The sequence below is a fragment of the Sciurus vulgaris genome, assembly GCF_902686455.1.
Source record: "Sciurus vulgaris genome assembly, chromosome: 7".
Lineage (NCBI taxonomy): Eukaryota > Metazoa > Chordata > Mammalia > Rodentia > Sciuridae > Sciurus > Sciurus vulgaris.
This window is the reverse complement of record NC_136467.1, coordinates 42,043,672-42,062,695: the sequence shown is the minus strand read 5'-3', so window position 1 is coordinate 42,062,695 and position 19,024 is coordinate 42,043,672. Positions and strand designations below refer to the sequence as shown.

At 34.1% G+C, this 19,024-nt stretch overlaps 1 protein-coding gene across 1 annotated transcript in view; it reads right to left on the bottom strand.

The window, feature by feature from the left end:
* Window positions 1-19,024, bottom strand: part of TRDN (triadin) — a 441,243-nt gene that overhangs the window by 378,430 nt on the left and 43,789 nt on the right. The window contains 1 exon segment of the mRNA XM_079147356.1: window positions 10,415-10,624. Within this exon segment, the coding sequence (XP_079003482.1) occupies window positions 10,415-10,624 (210 nt within the window).

Genomic DNA, 19,024 nt, shown 5'->3' with positions numbered 1-19,024 from the left:
GTGAGAAAATAGCAAGAGACATAATTTATGAGCCAGAAAGTTCACCTACCCTAGACTCCAAACCTGCTGGCACCTTGATCTTGGACTTCTCAGACTTCAGAACAGTGAGAAAAAAATTAGTCCTGTTTATAAGTCACCCGGTTTGAGTGTTTTGTCACCAAAACCCAAATAGACTATTGTGTAAAAAATAAAATAACATAAAAAGGTGGAATGCAAAGATCCTGAAGTATATTGGATTCTAAAAGATAAAACCCATTTGATTTGCAATTTTGAAAAGAACAAAATACTTGCAGATGTTGTATAGTTAGAAGCTTTAAAACCAAAAAAAAAAAAAAAAAAAAAAAAAAAAACTAGGATCCTGATTTAAAATTCTTTTGGTGAGCTAATTGCTTTATTGACTGAAGAAGGAAATGACTATCACTTTTCTAATCTACATTTGAATAGCTGTACTGTAGCTCCAGTCCTTGCCTTTCAACACCTGAGGCATGGGCATTATCCCCAGCTCTTAAACAACTTTCTCAATTAAAATTTTCTCATGTTCATCTTTACTATTAGCTGACTTTAGTGGTTTAGAAATGTGCACTTGTGTGGAACCTAATAAAATTAAACACAAGCATCCTTAGTTAAAATTACATGGTTATATCACTATTTAATAGTTTCAAGACAACGTTTCTAAGTTGCTCTTTGCTGTCACTCAACTGTTACTTTTTGAGGCAATAAGGAGCATTGCTGAATGCTAATAGAGTACACTTCACCTCTCCTTCTCAATATGACCCCAATTCACCAATTTTTACTGGCAAAGTTGTGTTGCAGATGTTTAAACCTGGAATATTTCCAGCTAACTGGAGCTAGACCCATGTCAAATAAAGGGCATTTTATATTCCAAACAACTTTTGGCTCCTTTTACCCATGTCAAGTATCCATATGAAAATTGGAGAATCATATTATGCTTTTATGAACAAGTATGTATAAAATAAGCTGTTATATTAATTAAAAATTAATTTGCTTTCCTTTTCTTAAGCAAATGTTAATACAAATAAAATTGGGGTTCAGAACATGACACACCAAAGCATGCTACTTTGGCATGCTACATACTTGAAACTGAACGGAAAGGGATTCAGAAGCAAGTTATTTTGGACCTTCACTTGCCTTTCTTTCTCCTGCTCCCCTTTCTCCCTCAAGGCAGGCCACAACAATTAGAATTCCTCTTCTTCAAGCAGAACATGAAAATTAGAACCTCTCTCTGACAAAGCTAGCCAAAAAATCAGGACCTGTCACTCTAACGTTTCCCTGCCTTTCTATGCAATAGCTGTCTGTGAAGGAATTTGCTGTGTGATGGTAGATCACAAGACCCTCATTCCAGAAAGGGTTCCATCCTGTACCCAGAGGAAAGAATGCTACATAGAGAGCCCAAGAAGAATCCAACAGACTGATCTTGCTTGATTTTCCTTTTTAGTTTGTTATCACTAGGTCACATCCTTTCCCCCAAGCGCTCTGCAACAAGGCTGGCTATTCTTCATCAAACCTAAGCATACAAATAGGTTTCCCTGGATCTTTGTGTTTTCATGTTTAAAGGTTCCCATGTTGTGCAAATTTTTGATTAAGTAAATCTTGTGTTTTTCTCTGATTACCACATCTTTGAATAGAGGAGTGTGTCAGCTCTGACCCTCATAATGGAGGGTGGGGTAGCAAACATTTCCACCTCTGCAGGATACATACAATAAGGCACACATTCTGTCCTTACACAGCACAAATAAAGAATGGGAAAACAAGTTGTCTATAAGTTTATAGATTTGTATATATCTGTTCCAATGCCACAGAATTAATTTTCTGGTAGCATAAGCACAGTTAAAGTAACACAGTACTCCATCCAGTAGAAGAATTTACTTGAATCATTGTCTTATAAATGTAATAGACCAGTGGAGAAAGGTTATATTAGATTTGGGATTAAGACATCAATTAGCATAGAATGACTAATTATTTAATGAACATTTATTTTTGTCAAGTTAAGGATTACTTTTGAAAATTCTTGACTGTTTTACATAGTCTCTTTAGCTATTCTATTAATCAATGTAAGCTGAGGAAATCATTTTAAAATTCTTTTCACCATATCAAAATGTAGTGTTTAGTACCATGAATTACATGCTTAACAACCATTTCAGGATGACTAAACTATTTCCTCAACATAAAACAGAATACTTTACTTGTTGAATTTCTATTGCATAATTAGTAGAATTTATGGATATTCCTATGGAATTTAAAAATTGGAACTGATATAATTAACCCATCTTTTTGAAATAAACCTGTTCATCTTTTTGAAGTATTGAAATATGCTTCATGTCAAGATCATTAAATTAAAATAAAACTACCTACAATTTATCTTGCATCTACTCTGTGCCACTCAAAAATTCCAAGGGTTACATTTGTATTTACTTATTCATTGCTCACAGGAACCTATGAAGCAAGTACCACCATTACCTGCAGAGGAGGAAATTAAGGCACAGAGAAATGATTTGCCCAAATTTGCCCAGAGGTTTACTGATGAAGTCAGGATTCTAATCCAGTACCCCAGTCCCTGAGCCTGCTTTCAGCTATTTTTATTCTGGTCTTGAAGTCCCTGTACTCTTCGGTTCTGTGGTTTTGCTTATTTGTTTGCTTGCCATGTGTATGTCTGCATGTGTGTGTACTTTGTTTTAGATCATACAATTTTTACTGAACAATATGCCAGGAAGAGAGCAAGGCAATGGGGACATTAAGATGAATAAAACAATCCTCAGCTTTGAAATGCTTATGGTCCAATCAGATCAGAAAGACAAAATTTTAAAAATATATTTTCAGTATGAATCCTGGCACTATGGATATCATCACAAATTAACATTTTATAAAGTAATACTATGTTTATATACATATAGTGCTCTGTAGTTAAGTATAGTATTACCTTATAAATCACAATAAATTTTTTATTCATTTACTCATTTATTCATTTATTGAGCTCGTTGATTGTGCTAAACTAAAGCCATTTTTCTTATGAATCTAATAGATCAGTGGAAAATTATATTTCACAAATTAAATATATGCAACTTTTAAGAACTGTGAGTAAACATCAAATAACATAGTGAGAACTTACTATAGACTGATTTTCCCTAGAGGTTCTGACAAGGTTTCTCCAAAGAAGTGAATTTAAGCACTATGCTAAAGGACTTGTAGTAGGTGGTCTTAGAAAAGAGAATAGTCAACATCTAGTACAAATTTTAAATTTCATAATTGTATTTATGTGTAATGATAAATTTATAAATCTCATTGTAAGATTTAATTTGCCAGTAGAATGAACATGAACATGATCATTGAACATGGTTCAATGAGTGGTAAAGAATATTGATTTCAGACTCTTGGATCTTTTTGACCCTAAAACCCATTACCAGTAAAAACCTGGAAGCCTGACATAGAGTCACCAACATTTTATTTTGTAAAATAAAATGACATCTGGTTTTACTATAATTTCAAAAGAGGAGTTAAAATTAAAAATATAGAAACAATATAATTTAAGAATGAAAAACACTTCTTCAAAATGAATGGACTTTTCATTAGCCTTTTTCTCATTTCATAAAGAATCAATAAACTTTATTGGGATCTGAGAATCATTGGGCTACAAAACTCTGCTCTCTTGAGGTACTCATAAGCAGACTAGAGCTGGGTAATACAAAGCATCCTTTTAAGTGTAGAAACCAAGTGGACAAAATAGCCTGGGACACTGAAAAGAAAATGTGGAATTTGAGATAAGACTTGAATCAGAGGAAGAAGCACACAAAATGTCAGCCACTCTTGAAAACTCAGAATACAGGAGAACTGATAGTGTGTAAAACATTGCATTTTGTCTCAGCCTTCCAAAACTTCTAAAATGTAATAACATATTTATATACATACATATAGATGCACCTATATAGATGGATGGATAGATAGATAGATGATAGATAGATATTAAAATTGTACTTTCAGATGGACTTTGGGATTTCCCTAAATGATTTTACTCTGCTAAACTCAGCCTGACAAACAGTGCACCTGCTTAACTGGGCAAAGTGCCAAGAAAAGAAAAAAAATCAGGGAAATTAATTTCCAAGAGCAGTAGATAAATGGCACACCTCATTAGAAAAGCTATTTAAAAGGCACATCAGGAGATGTCTGAAAGACTTTCATAAGAAATTGATGCTTCCTACCATCATGTCCTTGCCATCTTTCTTCTCAGATTACTGATCTTACTTCCTCCTAATAGGATTCAAATTCAAGTTAGATTTAATGAATGCCTCCTGTGTGACAGGTATGTATGTTCTGTATAGATTATTTTATTATAATAATGACAAAACCGTTTTGAAATAAACATGTTTGTGGAATGCTTATAAACTTACCAAATGTGCTTTGAGACACCCTTGTACAACCATATAGTGATTTCTACCTATTGTGGATGATGATGCTAGTAACTTAGGACCCTCACTTCCATACAAAAAAACGAATAGTTACTGCAATGCATTCCTATACATTTTGGCCTAGAGGAAAGTCATTAACATCCATCAATGCTGTAGTTTGTAGTAATTACTTTAGTAGTCTTATTTGTTTGTACTTACTGTTTACAGAGAAACATGTCCCTTCATTAACAAACCAGTAGAAATTTGTAAGAAATTTCAGCCAAATCTCACAAATTCGAGTCTTTAAAGTTATAAATTATCAAGGCACCCCTCTGCTCCCTGGAATGAGGTTGGCTGAGTCCACAGTAGAGTGAAAGCCAGACCTCTGATGATCCTTGAGAACCCCTAACCTCAGTTATTAAGAAAGTAATTTACTCTGCCCCTCTTGAGGTTTCCGAAAGCAATCATTTTCCAAGAGTAAAGTAAAGGCAGTGTGGGTAATGTTAGGATGATCATACATCTTGGTCTGTGGTGCATGGTAAAGACTAATAGCTCTCCATTTCACTCCCACAGTATCCTGTTTTGGACAATAAATTATATAGTCGTCCAATGGAGAGGCTAGGTATGCTGTCAAATAAGTAAACACAAACTACATTTCCCAGAATTCCCTCAAATATAAGTTTGCAGGGTAATGGTTGGACATAAGAGAAATTTGTGTGAACTTTTGAAGGCAGAAATGAAATTATAAAGCTATTTATCTTCTGAAGGTTGGTTTAGGACAGGTGTTTTTACAGCCATGCTTATTATTGCTGATATGCTTGCCATTCTTGTGTGGCAACAGCCTGCTTCATCTCCTCCTGCTCCCACTGGCAATCTCCTTTGGGCATCCTTTGGGCCAAATCCTGGCCAGGTGCATGTTCAACTTTGTATTCAAGGGCACCAATTTATCCTGCAACTCACCCAGATCATCATAATTTGAGATGGTGAGAGACATATGAGGGTTATAGTTTATCCTTAGTCTTCCCTATTCTGTGTCCATCTGCCCTTCCTCTTCCCAACTTCCAGCCTGCTGACTTTTGACTAAGCTCCAGGGCATTGCAACAGCCTTATGCAGACCATGTAATCACTCACAGTGGTTCTGCTGCTCTGAGCAAACACTGACAGATGCACAAGAGTGCCGTCTGAATATTGTTTTGATGTTACATTTGGTAAGAAATGAAGGGTAGGTGAAATCTCTTTTCCAGTCTGTTTAGTTAGTACCCTAAAATTTGTCTTATTTGTTAAGAAGAATAAAACTCAAAAATTTTGCAATTATAGAAAGTTAGGTGCTATCCTGATTTCAAAGACACAGAAATACACATTGCTAGTCAGGTTAACTTGTAGGTAACAGAACTATAAAATGAAACCAAGTTTTCTGAAAGAAACCCTGTCTACATATTCCACAAGTAGATAAGACTTGGTTAAATCAGATCAAACTTGGAAAATAATGAATTGTGAAGGTTGTCCAAAGGAGACTCATTTACTTCAATCCAGAACAGTAGATGCTTATGAAAATAAATTTTCATTTATCTCTGAACAACTCTCTAATGACTTCAAAAGCATCATAAAGCATCAGAGAGAAATTCAAGACCCAGAGACTGCTGCCCTGATTCTCTGTCCTTGAGGATCACCTCCAGCATGCTTTCTTCTCCTGCTGATCTTTCTTTTAAAACATTAACAATTATATTCAAAGACTATTTGGTGGTACTAAAACTCATCATGATGACAATATTAATTCCCAATAATATTCTAAATAGTATCCACTAAAATTAACTTTAAAAAACATATGAGTATCATTTACATCTTGAAACTCTCATTGAAGCAAATGTTATTTTCTGGGAAGAATCAACACAAAAAGGACAGTTAAGACCTTACTAAATGGATAAACACGGTTAGATTTTTCACTTAAGAGAATGTGTCTCATCCACACAAAGATTAATATGAGGTAAAGGTTTTATACTATAATTTTACTGAATCTCTGAATTATATTCTTTTGGCTTCAGAAATTGATCATTTAAATTTTAATGAGCTAAATGGATTTGAATTTCTTATTTGAAGAATAATATATTTTTCCTTTAAAACCTCAAGCTTTGTGATTATTTTTTTTGTTTCAAATCCATTCCTGAATTTTTATTATCCTAAATATGGCCCTATCATGCCAGTCATTCTAATTCATCATATTTTTCTTTGAGTCTATTGTAATTAATATAGCTATTGTCAACTAGAGTATTGCATGGCATTTCTGATTATTTATCTCAAGGTGTATAATTTGGCAATATAATTGTTTTTGAGAATGAAACACATGGTAACCAGACTCTAATATTGCCCCCATTGATCTTTGCCTCCTGGTAGTCCCACTTCTGTGTATTTTCTTCCCAAACTGAATAAGACTGGCCTGTGCAATCCAAAAGATTTTGCAGAAATGGCATTCTGGGATTTCCAAGTCTAGGTCATAAGAGCACACTGGCTTCTGCTTTGTTCTCTTATATCTCTCACTTTGTGTGAAGCCATCTGCCTTGCTGTGAGGACACACCAGCACTAATTTAACAGCCCAAGTGAGACATCTGCAAATATCCCACCATTTAGGTGAACCTTTAAGCTAACTGCTGCCCCAGCCAACAGCTTCACTGCAATCTCCAGACAAAACTTAAGACAGAACCACCAAATCATGTTCAAATTAATGACCCACAGATACCATATGAAATAATAAATATTTTTTGTTGTTTTAAGGCACTTACTTTTGAAGTAATTTATGAAGTAATTGTTCTATAAAATGTGACAAATAAAATTTCGCCTTATAAGCACTTAATTTTATTCATTCCAGTATCACTGAATTTGCTTTGTTAATTTTTAAGGTTGCTCAAAAACTGATGAACTAAATAAAACAGATTTTTAAAAATATACTTCTTTATGATGTAAGAAATTGTTTCGAAATCAAAATGTTAGCATTATTCACTCTTATCAATGTGTTTCAGAAAATGTACCATGTTGACTGGCACTTACATACAGAGATAAGACAGTCCTTTCTTGGATAAGTTTATGATTCTGAGTGAAATGGACAAGTGAACTGATGTTTAGGACACAGTGTGCTAACTGCTCTTAATGCAGGTGCCCATAAGGTATAGTGCATCTTTCTTATGAAGTCTCAAAATGCTTCACAGAAGAAAGGATGGGTCTTGAAGGATAAATAAACATTCTTAAGATAGAATATTGAAGAATTAGTCTCTACTCCTAGGATTAGCAATATTAACACATAAGTACTTATGATAAGTCAGGTTCTATTCTAAGCATCTCAAATATATTCCCTTATATAATCATCTTAACAATCTTATTGCATTGTACTATTTGAAACCCCATTTTATAGAACATGAAACTAAGACAAAGAGAGGGCAAGTCATTTCCCCAATATCATAGAGATAGCAAATAGTAAGGTTTGAATTTAATACCAAGGAAATGAAGCATCAGAGTTTCAGTCTTAGCTATTAACTATTATTCTTTCAGCTCTACTGGGAGTTGGGGTGGGAGAAATGGTATGAGCAACGTTAGCAAGGAATGAGAGTTTGTTTTCCTTGGACCAACAGGGAAAAGCAGAAGAAAACATGGTGGAAAACAGGGTACACATGCTAAATTACAAAATGAAAATTAAGAGCTAAGCCAAGGACTTGAATTTCATGCCAAGGAGTTCATTATACTTAAGCAATAGAAAATATCTTACTTCATCAAATGTGCATTTCATGAAGATGTCTTTAGAACAATATTGGTGGATACAGAGAAGATGAAGGAGCTCAGAAGAAATGACATTAGTTCCCTCAAAAGAGATGAATGCCTGAAGTGTGATAATGGTGATGGTGGTAACAAGAGGAGAGGGCCAAATTTATGAGCCATGTGAGTACATCATCTCTGACTATGTTGACTGCTCAACATCCAAGGAGACTTAAAAAGTGGTACCAAGTTCTTTTTGTGGGAAATGGATAGGCAGTTATGTCATTAATAAATATAGGAACCTGAAAAATGAGGCCTTACATAAAAAAATGTGCTTAATAAACACTTACTGAAAGACAAAATGAAGTATCAGTAACACAACAGTTCTTTTCCCTATCAGATAAAATGCCAATAACCTTAGTATTTTCCATAGCACTTAATTACAGTAGTCCAATGGAAAGTGCATCTTATATTTTAGTAACCTAATCTGAAAATATAATTGTAGGTAACTGAATTTTATAAAAAAAAAATTTCTTTCAGTGCTAATATCTGTAGTGTTCTTTTTTTTTTTTTTTTAGAAATGCATGCATGGGAACACTCACAAGTAGAATGGGAGAATTAACTATGTGTTGTACACAAACCATTTTTTTAGAATGTTCATGGAATGGTTAAAACATTTATCTACTCATTAAGGCCAAAAAGAAAACCTCATTATACTCTCATATATAGACTCATTATAGTCTTTTTTTTTAATAAAATGACTAATTTTACAAAAATGGCATTTACATGCCACTCATAACATGTCTATTGTAAGAAAGCAAGAACTATATTTTAAAATCATATTAAGTTCTAAAATTTAAATAAATGAAATTCTTAAAAAAGGAAATGGTAGGTAAAACACTACCTACCATTGGTAGTCTACTACAGTTGGTAGAGACTCAAAGAAAATGGAATTTCTTATAGTATCATATTGTTATCAAACATTTCTCATTAAAACTCAAGGTCATAAATTTATGTTATAGGCATATAGGTTTCAATTGGGTATTCTTTAAGAATCTATATTATAGAACACAAAATATATTGCCTGATTAGAGCAGACATTCATGGGTTTGATAAATTGCCCTTCTGCTTTGGTTGACATCATGATACTTATCTCTGCTTGTTAGACAAGGCTCATATACCTACAGTCCAACTGACAGTGGTATACCTGGCAGAAGTCATCACAGTTATACCTCCATGTTATAAACTCACATAATAGAGATCTGTGCGTTTATGTATTTCTTTTGGCTTTTGTGGCACAGCTATTTCCTAACACTACAGTAAAAACTTTATTAATAATTGTAGAATGAGTGAAATTTCAAAATGAGAAACCAGCAGATCTCTGAGTATAGAGAACTGAACTTATAATATCTGGGTCCAACTGACTCTACTCCTACCATAAAAAGAAGATAGGGGACAGAAGAGTACTCATATGAGAGCACACCTCAAGTGGTTAATGAAATGCTTTTGCTTGTGGTAAAAGGGATGAGCATAAATTCATCCATCTACTTGTGAAATATTTATTGGGCACCACACTGATTCCTCCAGGAACTCACAGTCAATTCTGGGTAGCAAATGTGGAACTAGGTAAATATAAATTAAGAAAGAAAAAGTCCTTGAACAAAAAGATGAATGAGGTGTTCAGGGATTGAATAGATCACAATGAACATCTACCCTTTCTAAGTTGATTCATTTCTATTTTACTCCAAATCTATAAGAACATATGGACACTCAAGATGTAGAATCTCATTACAAGTGATGCCAGGAAAATCCTTCTAACATTCTTTATTTTCAGGAACTCAAAAGAGAATGGTTTGCTGAGAGGAAGAAGGAACATGTCTACAAATGAAACTTGGGACTAGATGACTCAGGGACTAGAAAAACTTTACTATGCTTTTCGCTTTTCCAAAAGTTTTTTTTTTTTTTTTAATTACCAAGTCTAAAACCTAAAAATTAGTCCTTATTGATGCTTGATAAAATATCAGTTCCAAAACTGAATCTCCCCCAAAGCTTTTTAATAATTGCTTTTACAAAGTTGCATCATTCAACCTTATAGTCAGCTCTGAAAGCAAAACAGACAAAGGAAGATAACAGGAGGAAAAGAGAAGAAAACTGACTTCAGTGACCCTCAAGCACATTCTCAGGATGCTGGATGGAATGCAGAAAAACAAAGCTGCAAACAGGGAGAACAATTTTTTTCTTTTAATTTAAGACCCAAACTTCCTGGATCTTACCTGAAAAGTTCTTGTAATCAACTAAATCAAACATAACAACCGCAACAGCTGACCAGGTAATTATCAGAGCAATGACCAGAAGCCAGGCTGCAGGTGAGCTGAATGTTGTCACTATGTCTTCTGTGACTGTCCTCTTCAGCACTTTTCCAGGGGATTTGGGCACAGATCCATTTTTGCTGTCTATCACAGTTGTGGTTGTAGATGCATTTCCTAGTCAAACATTCAGGAAGGAAAATATAATTTAGAAATTCACATCATATGTCAATAACATAAAACATACAGACTACGAATTTTGTAACCTGTTTATATCATTTTCTATAGTAAATCACACCTGTTCAGTGGCAGGTCCACACCTCCCAGTCCACTTCCATATTGTCTTTTCCTCTGCATTTATCCTTTGCCCTGAAACCTATAGGCTCATGAGCATTTCTCATCTTCCAAGTTCCATCTATGCTCCCATTCAGTCCCCAAACCTTGTCATCACCTTCCATTCATTGTCACTTCTCCATTACCACTTCCCATACCCACTATCATCAAGAGCAGTACACTTTTGGAACAAGATGAACAAGATACCTTTTAAAACCTTTTTTTTTTTTTTTTTTTTTTTTTCATTTATTTAGGTTCATGTGTCAATTCTGAAAACCAGCAAAAAGATCTCTGAGAAGAGTGTTGATATCAGAGATAAAAGAGTTAAGTGACTAAAACTCTGGATATCATGTTTTAACTACATGATTTTCTGTTGCAGTCATTAAGTTTTGTGGTTTTGGGATTTTTGGTGGGGGGACAAGAGCAAAGAAGAGAATAATGTTGGAAAATCTTATTATACCCAGTAACTTTCATATACCTTATTTTAAGATTTGATGTGAAACACTTCAGTCTTAGATAAAATCCAAAAAAATAAGAATAGCAATTAATACAAACAGAAAAATAGATAAACATCATTTTTCATCTCAATACCCAGAAACAACTTCTATTAACATGTTGTTTTCTTTGCACCTAATTTTTGTATGTGCGTAAGTATATAAATGTTTTATTTGTTTTTGACAAATCATGATTACACTGCTCTTTTTTGTTTTTTTGGTTTGTTTTTTTTACTAGATAATATAAAATAAACAAGCTCTCATACCATTAGATATCCCTTCAAATATCACTTAAGTGATTGTGTGGAATACCATTTCATGGCTGTATATAATTTACTCATAACATTTCCTAGTTTATGACACAACAGAAATTTTCTTAAACACATCAATAATCATTTCTTCAGGAGATATTCCTAAATGAGAATTGCTGGTACAAATAACATACTCACTTTTATATTTTTTGAGTATATAATTTTAAAATTAATATGTTATTGAAAATTGTACATGAATGTAGTCTTGTTTTCTTATCTTTATAAATATAATCACTGGTATTTAAAATATGTGCAATCATATAAGAGAAAAATTGAGCTTCATTTGCAATTCATTGATTACTAGAGATGAACAGTTAATGCTTACTTTTCCTTTGCATTTCTTGTGGATTTTTCCTTCACTTTGCTTTAAACCTACTTATCCACACACATGCACACATACACAAAGATAACACTTTAACCTTTCTCTTGCAATTTTTGCTTCAATTATTTACCTTTCCTTTTATGGTACTTTTATGTACAGAATAAAATATAGCAATATTGTTACTCTTTTACTTTTTTTATAACATTGCTGCCATTGTATGCTTGAAAGTCCCCTTCAATGAACAGTGGACATATCTGATTATCTTGACCACACTTGACCCATGGAAAACTAGGTTCAGAGGTAATTCAGAGATTGCCTAAAACAACCATTTCATGGTACATTTAAGAAAACTGAAGACTAACTAAAAAATTAAGGTGACTTTCATATCATTCTTGTGAAGCAAAATCATTGGATACTAAAGAGGAAAAAAAAATTTCATCAAACAATTTTTTGCCCAAAGCATAATATATCATGTTTTCAGATGTATTTAGTATAGACCACATTATCCATAATAATAATTGCAAATCAAGAGGAGAAAATTTTCATAAATCACATTCTAATACACAAAATTACATATTTTCAACTTCACTGTCTCTAAATTATAAAATAAATAAATAAGTTATAATATTTCTATGTGTTAGATTTTACAGCAAATCAAAATCTCAAGTCTCTTTAATACATTCACCAAGTAAATTTCCCTTTGCTTAAAGCTTAGTTGTAGTTAAAATGTAATAGATAATAATTAGAGGATTTTAGTCTTATAAATCTGGAAAAAAATCTTTACACTCCTTGAAAGACTCAGAGAAATTAAAATGCTCCTTTCTCTCTTTCAGTCTCTTTCTCTGCTTTCACAATTCTTCCTTTTAGATATGCCTAACTTTCACATGGAAGTGGTGGGGCAAAAAAAGATACATGTTGTAGAGAGGAGATTGGAATTAACTTCTGGCTCCTCCCCATATTACCTAAAAGGATGGAATTTCACTGTTACACTACCCCTCTCAGCAAAAAGAATATCCGGGAACAGAAACTGGTTTAAGATTGAATTTGCAGGTTTGTGATGATGGAAAGAAAAGTCATGCAAACTATTTGGTATATCTCCTGGTACATGGTAATTATTTGACAAATGGCAACACAGGAACTATTAAATGACATCATTACCTTTATTACCATCATCATTACTATCGTCAGCACCACCAGCACTACCTCTGTGATTATGGTTCTGGCTCTGAATACTACTGCCATTATAAAGAAAGTCAAGAAGGACAGGATTAACATCAAAAGCAAAGGCAGAAGAACTGATCCTTCAATAGATGTGGGCATATGTTCCACTGAATAAGCACATACGCTAGGCCAAGACAGGTTTAGAGGTGGAAAAATGAATTCTAAAACTCTCTCAGTATCCTTTCCAAACAATTAATTTATTTCTTGGAATATAAGAAAAGAGGAAAACACACTAATTTATTCATATCACTAGAGGTTGTTTTACCCCACTGGCAAAATAAAGAGAGATGATCTATGGCAAATAAAGTAATTTCATTATGATACAAACATTATAAATATAAGCAAATTCTTTAAACTAGAAAAATAAAATTTGAATCACCTGAACAAATGTATTCACAGATGCTTGTATATGAATTCACTTCATAAGATAATTTTTAGGTATTGGAAGGGGGAACTATTCTGTTTGCAAAATTAAGTTCTCCAATTAATACTACTTTTTTCATTTCTCTTGCCATAAAAGGCTATAATCCTCCTCTTTATAAAAAGAAGGGACATATCACTCTAGGAGTACCACAGAAAAGAAAATCAAATACATTCAAGAGTACGTATTAGTAGGTAATAACAACTAAACACAACTCACTATTTTTTAGATAACCGTGGCATATCTAAGTCCATATTTTCTAAAGACTGATAGAGTAATGAAGGACAACAGTGGTGAAAGAACTTAATTAAGACTTTTAAATCACTTTAGGTAGAAATTAAGAATAATGACAACAATTTTTTTATTTCCTGAAAAAACTGTGAGGAGACATATCCCAAGTCCATGAACTTGTTTGAGTGGAAATGATAAGCAAGATGGAGAAATACCCATAAAAAACAGACTTCACAGACTGTACTTGAGGTGGTGCTCAAAGAAGGAAAAGTTACAAGGAAATCATATCATATCCTCTCATTGATTTTTGTGCCAAATTCCCATCACTCCTAATGGCAGTTCTGAAAATGGATGAATGATAGGAGTGCTTTAAAATGAGATTTAAGACCCAAGTGGGGCTACAAGTGAATCAAACCTTCGGAATAATGATTTGCAGGAGAGTAAATGAATTATGAGTGTTTAGGAGTGGCCTGCCTGAAAATTGATATGTTGCTAATCTCCAGTTTTTATTACCTCTGGAAGGCTTTCTACTGCTAGTAAGTATAGAACTCCTGAAGAATGGTTTCTGCACTTGAGATTCACTTCAGTGAGTTGTGTATTAGGGCATCCGACAATGTCTCACATACTTGCTAGGTGTCTTGAAAGTGGAAGTATAAGTTTACTAAGATTTGACCCAAATTAGCTGAATCCTTGTCACACTCTTAAAGGTCGAATATTTTAAAAGAAAATATGACAGTAGAGAAAGGTGACCAAAGGGTAGCAGGTGAAGAGGGAGGGGAGAAGTGCTGGGGAGTGATACTGGCCAAATTCTATTGTTATATTATGTCCATGTATGAACATGTAACAAGTTCCATTAGTACGTGCTATTATAATGCACCAATAAAAAACATTAAAAGAAACATGTATTTCTATACTGACTGTTTCCATTTTTGATTAGAAAAATGGGAAACTATAAATTTGGGAATTAATGCAAGTTTAGAGTTTAAACATACCAAATATATGTTTTTTACAGAACAGACATAATATGAATTTTAAATTTGAATTATTTTTATGATTCTGACAGGATGATTATGGTACAAATTTTAAGTAGATGAAAATAATAAAGCTAATACTAAATTACTTTCTAAATGTCTTTTTTATTTTTATTATTGCATTCATGTCCTTAAACTTTCCACTTAAAAATTAAGACTCAAAACTGATAAAAATATATTGGGTATACAACTGCAAAGCAATAAACAACTGGAAAGTAAACTGAAGGTTATTCTGCTTAAAGAAAATTTTATGTTGCCTTTGTTATAAAACATACTAAGTTGTACCTTTCATTTTCCATTCAGATTTACTGCAGAAGCCACACAGAGCCAAGAGAATAAAATTGAGGGGGAATAAATGGCCTTCCCTGACAGCTGGTCAAGATAAACGCAAAGAACAGAGTATGTAATCTGAGATTATTTAATGTTGAGAAGCACTTTATAGATGACAAGCGCTAGTTATTGATATGGCAGAAAAAATGAGAGGTAAATATTACTGAGCAATTTGAACGGGGCTCCACTTCTTGAAAGCCAGCATTTCAGAAGTGGAACAGAAGAGCCAGGGTATATAACAGCACTTTCTATCCCTATTTTAAAATTCTATTCCTTTTGATTCCATACAAATTATTTTGATTGCTAGACAGTCTGAATCAGGTTCAAAAGGAGAGGGGACCTGAACGAATGGCCACATGACTGCTCTAAAGCAAAATGAGCGGCTGCTTGTCTAATGGTTTCAAAGACTGGCTTCACAGTCAGGTTCCACACAGAAGAATAAATCATAAGCCTCCTGATAGAAGTCACTTAACCTCATCATGCCTTATTGATCAGATGAAGAACTTGCCAAGCTTACTTGTCCATTATTATTTCCGCAGGACATAGGCAATACGATCTCTTCCAGTATGCTCACAGAAGACACCTATATTCTAGAATTATGTCAGTAAAATACCGTACCCTCATTACATAAAAGCATAAGTATGAATTTTGCATTTCACTATGTGATTTGGTTTGTAAAATATTCTTACACTATATCTCTCCTTCAAGATTTTAAGAGTAGAGAAGTATGTAATATCGATGGCTTTATAAATTGTACATTATTCCCAAACTATATTCAGAACTTAATTGCTAATAACATGTAAGAATGACCTTTGCAATATTTTGTTCCAGAAAACATTCATATAAATAAGGACTTTGTAGAAAGTCTAATGAAAAGAAGAAAGCCCATTTTAAACAACTTCATCAGTTCTAATGTTTTCAGAATGTCTATGTGTCACATATAGAGAGAACTGTAAGGATCAAATTATATTTTTCTGTAATCATATACAAATGAACAGATTTTCAGAGGCAAGATAAATCATGACAGTTTGCAAAAATCATCTTTATCCAAATAATCATATATTTCAATTAATGTAGAAATAATATATTTTAGAAGAATCTAGACTCTCTACATTTAAATAAATAACTATTAACTCTCAAGTAAGAACATTGTTTTCATCTCAAGTCAGAAACTAGTTCCCTGCCAATCGCAATGAAAGTCCTAATCTGCCAACTTTTCCCCCAGATTTTAAAAATATGATCATGATAATGAAATTTCAGAGGGCATTTTAGTCCTCTGAGATGAAGATATGTAGACCTTTTTATTTCTAATATTACCCTGCACTCCTTATTTTTTTTTTTCTGCCTTTCCTTCCTTTTTTTTTTTGCTTTTTTGCTTTCTCTCAGCAAAGGAAACTATCAGTAATGTGAAGAGAGAGCCTACAGAGTGGGAGAATATCTTTGCCACTCATACTTCAGATAGAGCTCCAATTTCCAGAATATATAAAGAACTCAAAAAATCTACACCAAGAATTCAAACAATCCAATCAACAAATGGGCTGAGGAAATTAACAGACACTTCACAGAAGAAGAGGTACAAGCAATCAACAGATATATGAAAAAATGTTCATCATCTCTAGTAACAAGAGAAATGCAAATCAAAACTACCCTAAGATTCCATCTCACCCCAATTAGAATGGTGATTATCAAGATCCCAAGCAACAATAGGTGCTGGCGAGGATCTGGGGGAAAAGGTACACTCATAATTGCTGGTGGGGTTGCAAATTAGTGCAGCCACTCTGGAAAGCAGTATGGAGATTCCTCAGAAAGCTTGGAAAGGAACCACCATTTGACCCAGCTATCCCACTCCTTGGCCTATACCCAAAGGACTTAAAATCAGCATACTACAGAGATACAGCCACATCAATGTTCATAGCTGCTCAATTCACCATAGCCAGATTGTGGAACCAACCTAGATGTCCTTCAATTGATGAATGGTAAAGAAACTGTGGCATATATACACAATGGAATATTACTCCGCCATAAAGAATGATAAAATTATGGCATTTGCAGGCAAATGGATGAAATTGGAGAATATCGTGCTAAGTGAGATAAGCCAATCTCAAAAAACTAAAGGACGAATGATCTCGCTGAAAGCGAATGATGACATATAATGGGTGGATGGGAGGGGTTAGCGTTAGGGTTAGGGTTAGGTTTAGGGTTAGGGTTAAGGAGGGGGGCAAGAATGGAGGAAGGAAGGACTGTATAGAGGGAAAAGAGGGTGGGAGGGGTGGGGGGAAGGGAAAAAATAACAGAATGAATCAAACAACATTACCCTATGTAAATTATGATTACACAAATGTATGCCTTGACTCCATGTACAAATAGAGAAACAACATGTAGCCCATTTGTTACAATTAAAAAAAAGAAAGAAAGAAAGAAAGTAGGCTCAGAGTGGATTTAGGAATTTGTTCATGCACACTGAACAAGACCCTAACAGCTGGAATTTAAACACTGGTCTGTCTGACCTGAAAGCCTGTTCTCCTGGTAACCCATTTCTATATGCTCCATGTTCATAAGTAAGCAGCACTGTACATTAAATAAATGCTTAATAAATAAAAGTTTCTGCACTCCTTCTTAACCACCCACTCTCTTCAATCTTACGTGAATTAATTTTTCTAGTGAGAGGGCTAGAAATTGAGCCACCCCCTAATCCCAAGCCCTAAGAATGTACCTATACCCAAGCCTGACCATTTCAAACACATCCGCTTGTCCTTGGACTTGAAGATATGGGATATCAGTGATCCCCACATTTTTCAGTGCAACAACTGAGAGGATTCTTTCTGCTGGAGCAGCCCTGCTGGTAGGATCCGGATGGGTCCACAGTTGTCTCTGTTCCCCACTTGGACAGCGACCTGCAAGACAAAGACTGCCAGGATCCGCAGACCACTTGGTGGGCTCAAGGAAACCCTGGTCCTTAGAACCAGGCGTACCTTCAGACCTACAGTTATTGGATGTACAGTTTCAATGCAATGATGACTACATAACTAGAATTTGGTATTTGAAGCACAAAGGTCAACTCCTTGATCTCTTAGCATAAATTCTATCCATAACCGTAATGCTTTTAGCAAGTTTTTGATAAATACGATGAGGTGGATAAAATTATTCTGACTTTTTTTATAGCCCTTTATTCCTCAATAAGGCTCTAGGTTGGGAGCAAGACATCTGTCTTTTCACAGTACTCACAGCCCAGCACTTTTTACACTGTAGACCATAATAAATACTTGTTAAATATTAAAAACACCCTAAGTGTTGCTTGAGGAAATTAGCTCTAAAAAAAGTATCATGTTAACCTCAGTATTTCTGCATATAGGAGAGTGTACAGTACATAGTGGCTTCTAATCAGAGAAATAAGTGAAATAACAAATAAGCATATTTTTATGATGTATAAAATGTTGAGCTACATTATCAATGAAAGTAAATATGTGTCTGTCAGGCCCATCTCCTAAGACTTGGGAATATTAGGTGGTCAAAATAATTAACAGAGGAAAAAGACTAATGAGGGTATTGGAGTGGAACTCAGTGGTATAACACTCAGCATGTGTGAGCCTGGGTTTAATCCCCTGCCCTGCCAAAAAACAAACAAAAAAGGTAAAAGACTGATGAGGTAAAACAACAGCAACAAAGATATGCAAAGTCTTTTCACTGAAAAGAAGCATGCTTTTACAAAATAATGTCAAACATTAAGCAGAGATGCTTCTTTCTAATGAGTGGATTAGAACTTATATCTCAGATGTTATTAAGATTTTAATTCCTCCAAGAGGTAACAGCTGGGAGTCGTTTCTAAAACCAAATCAGGCAGAGTAAATGTAAAGATGAATAAAAATACTGATGATCAATTTAC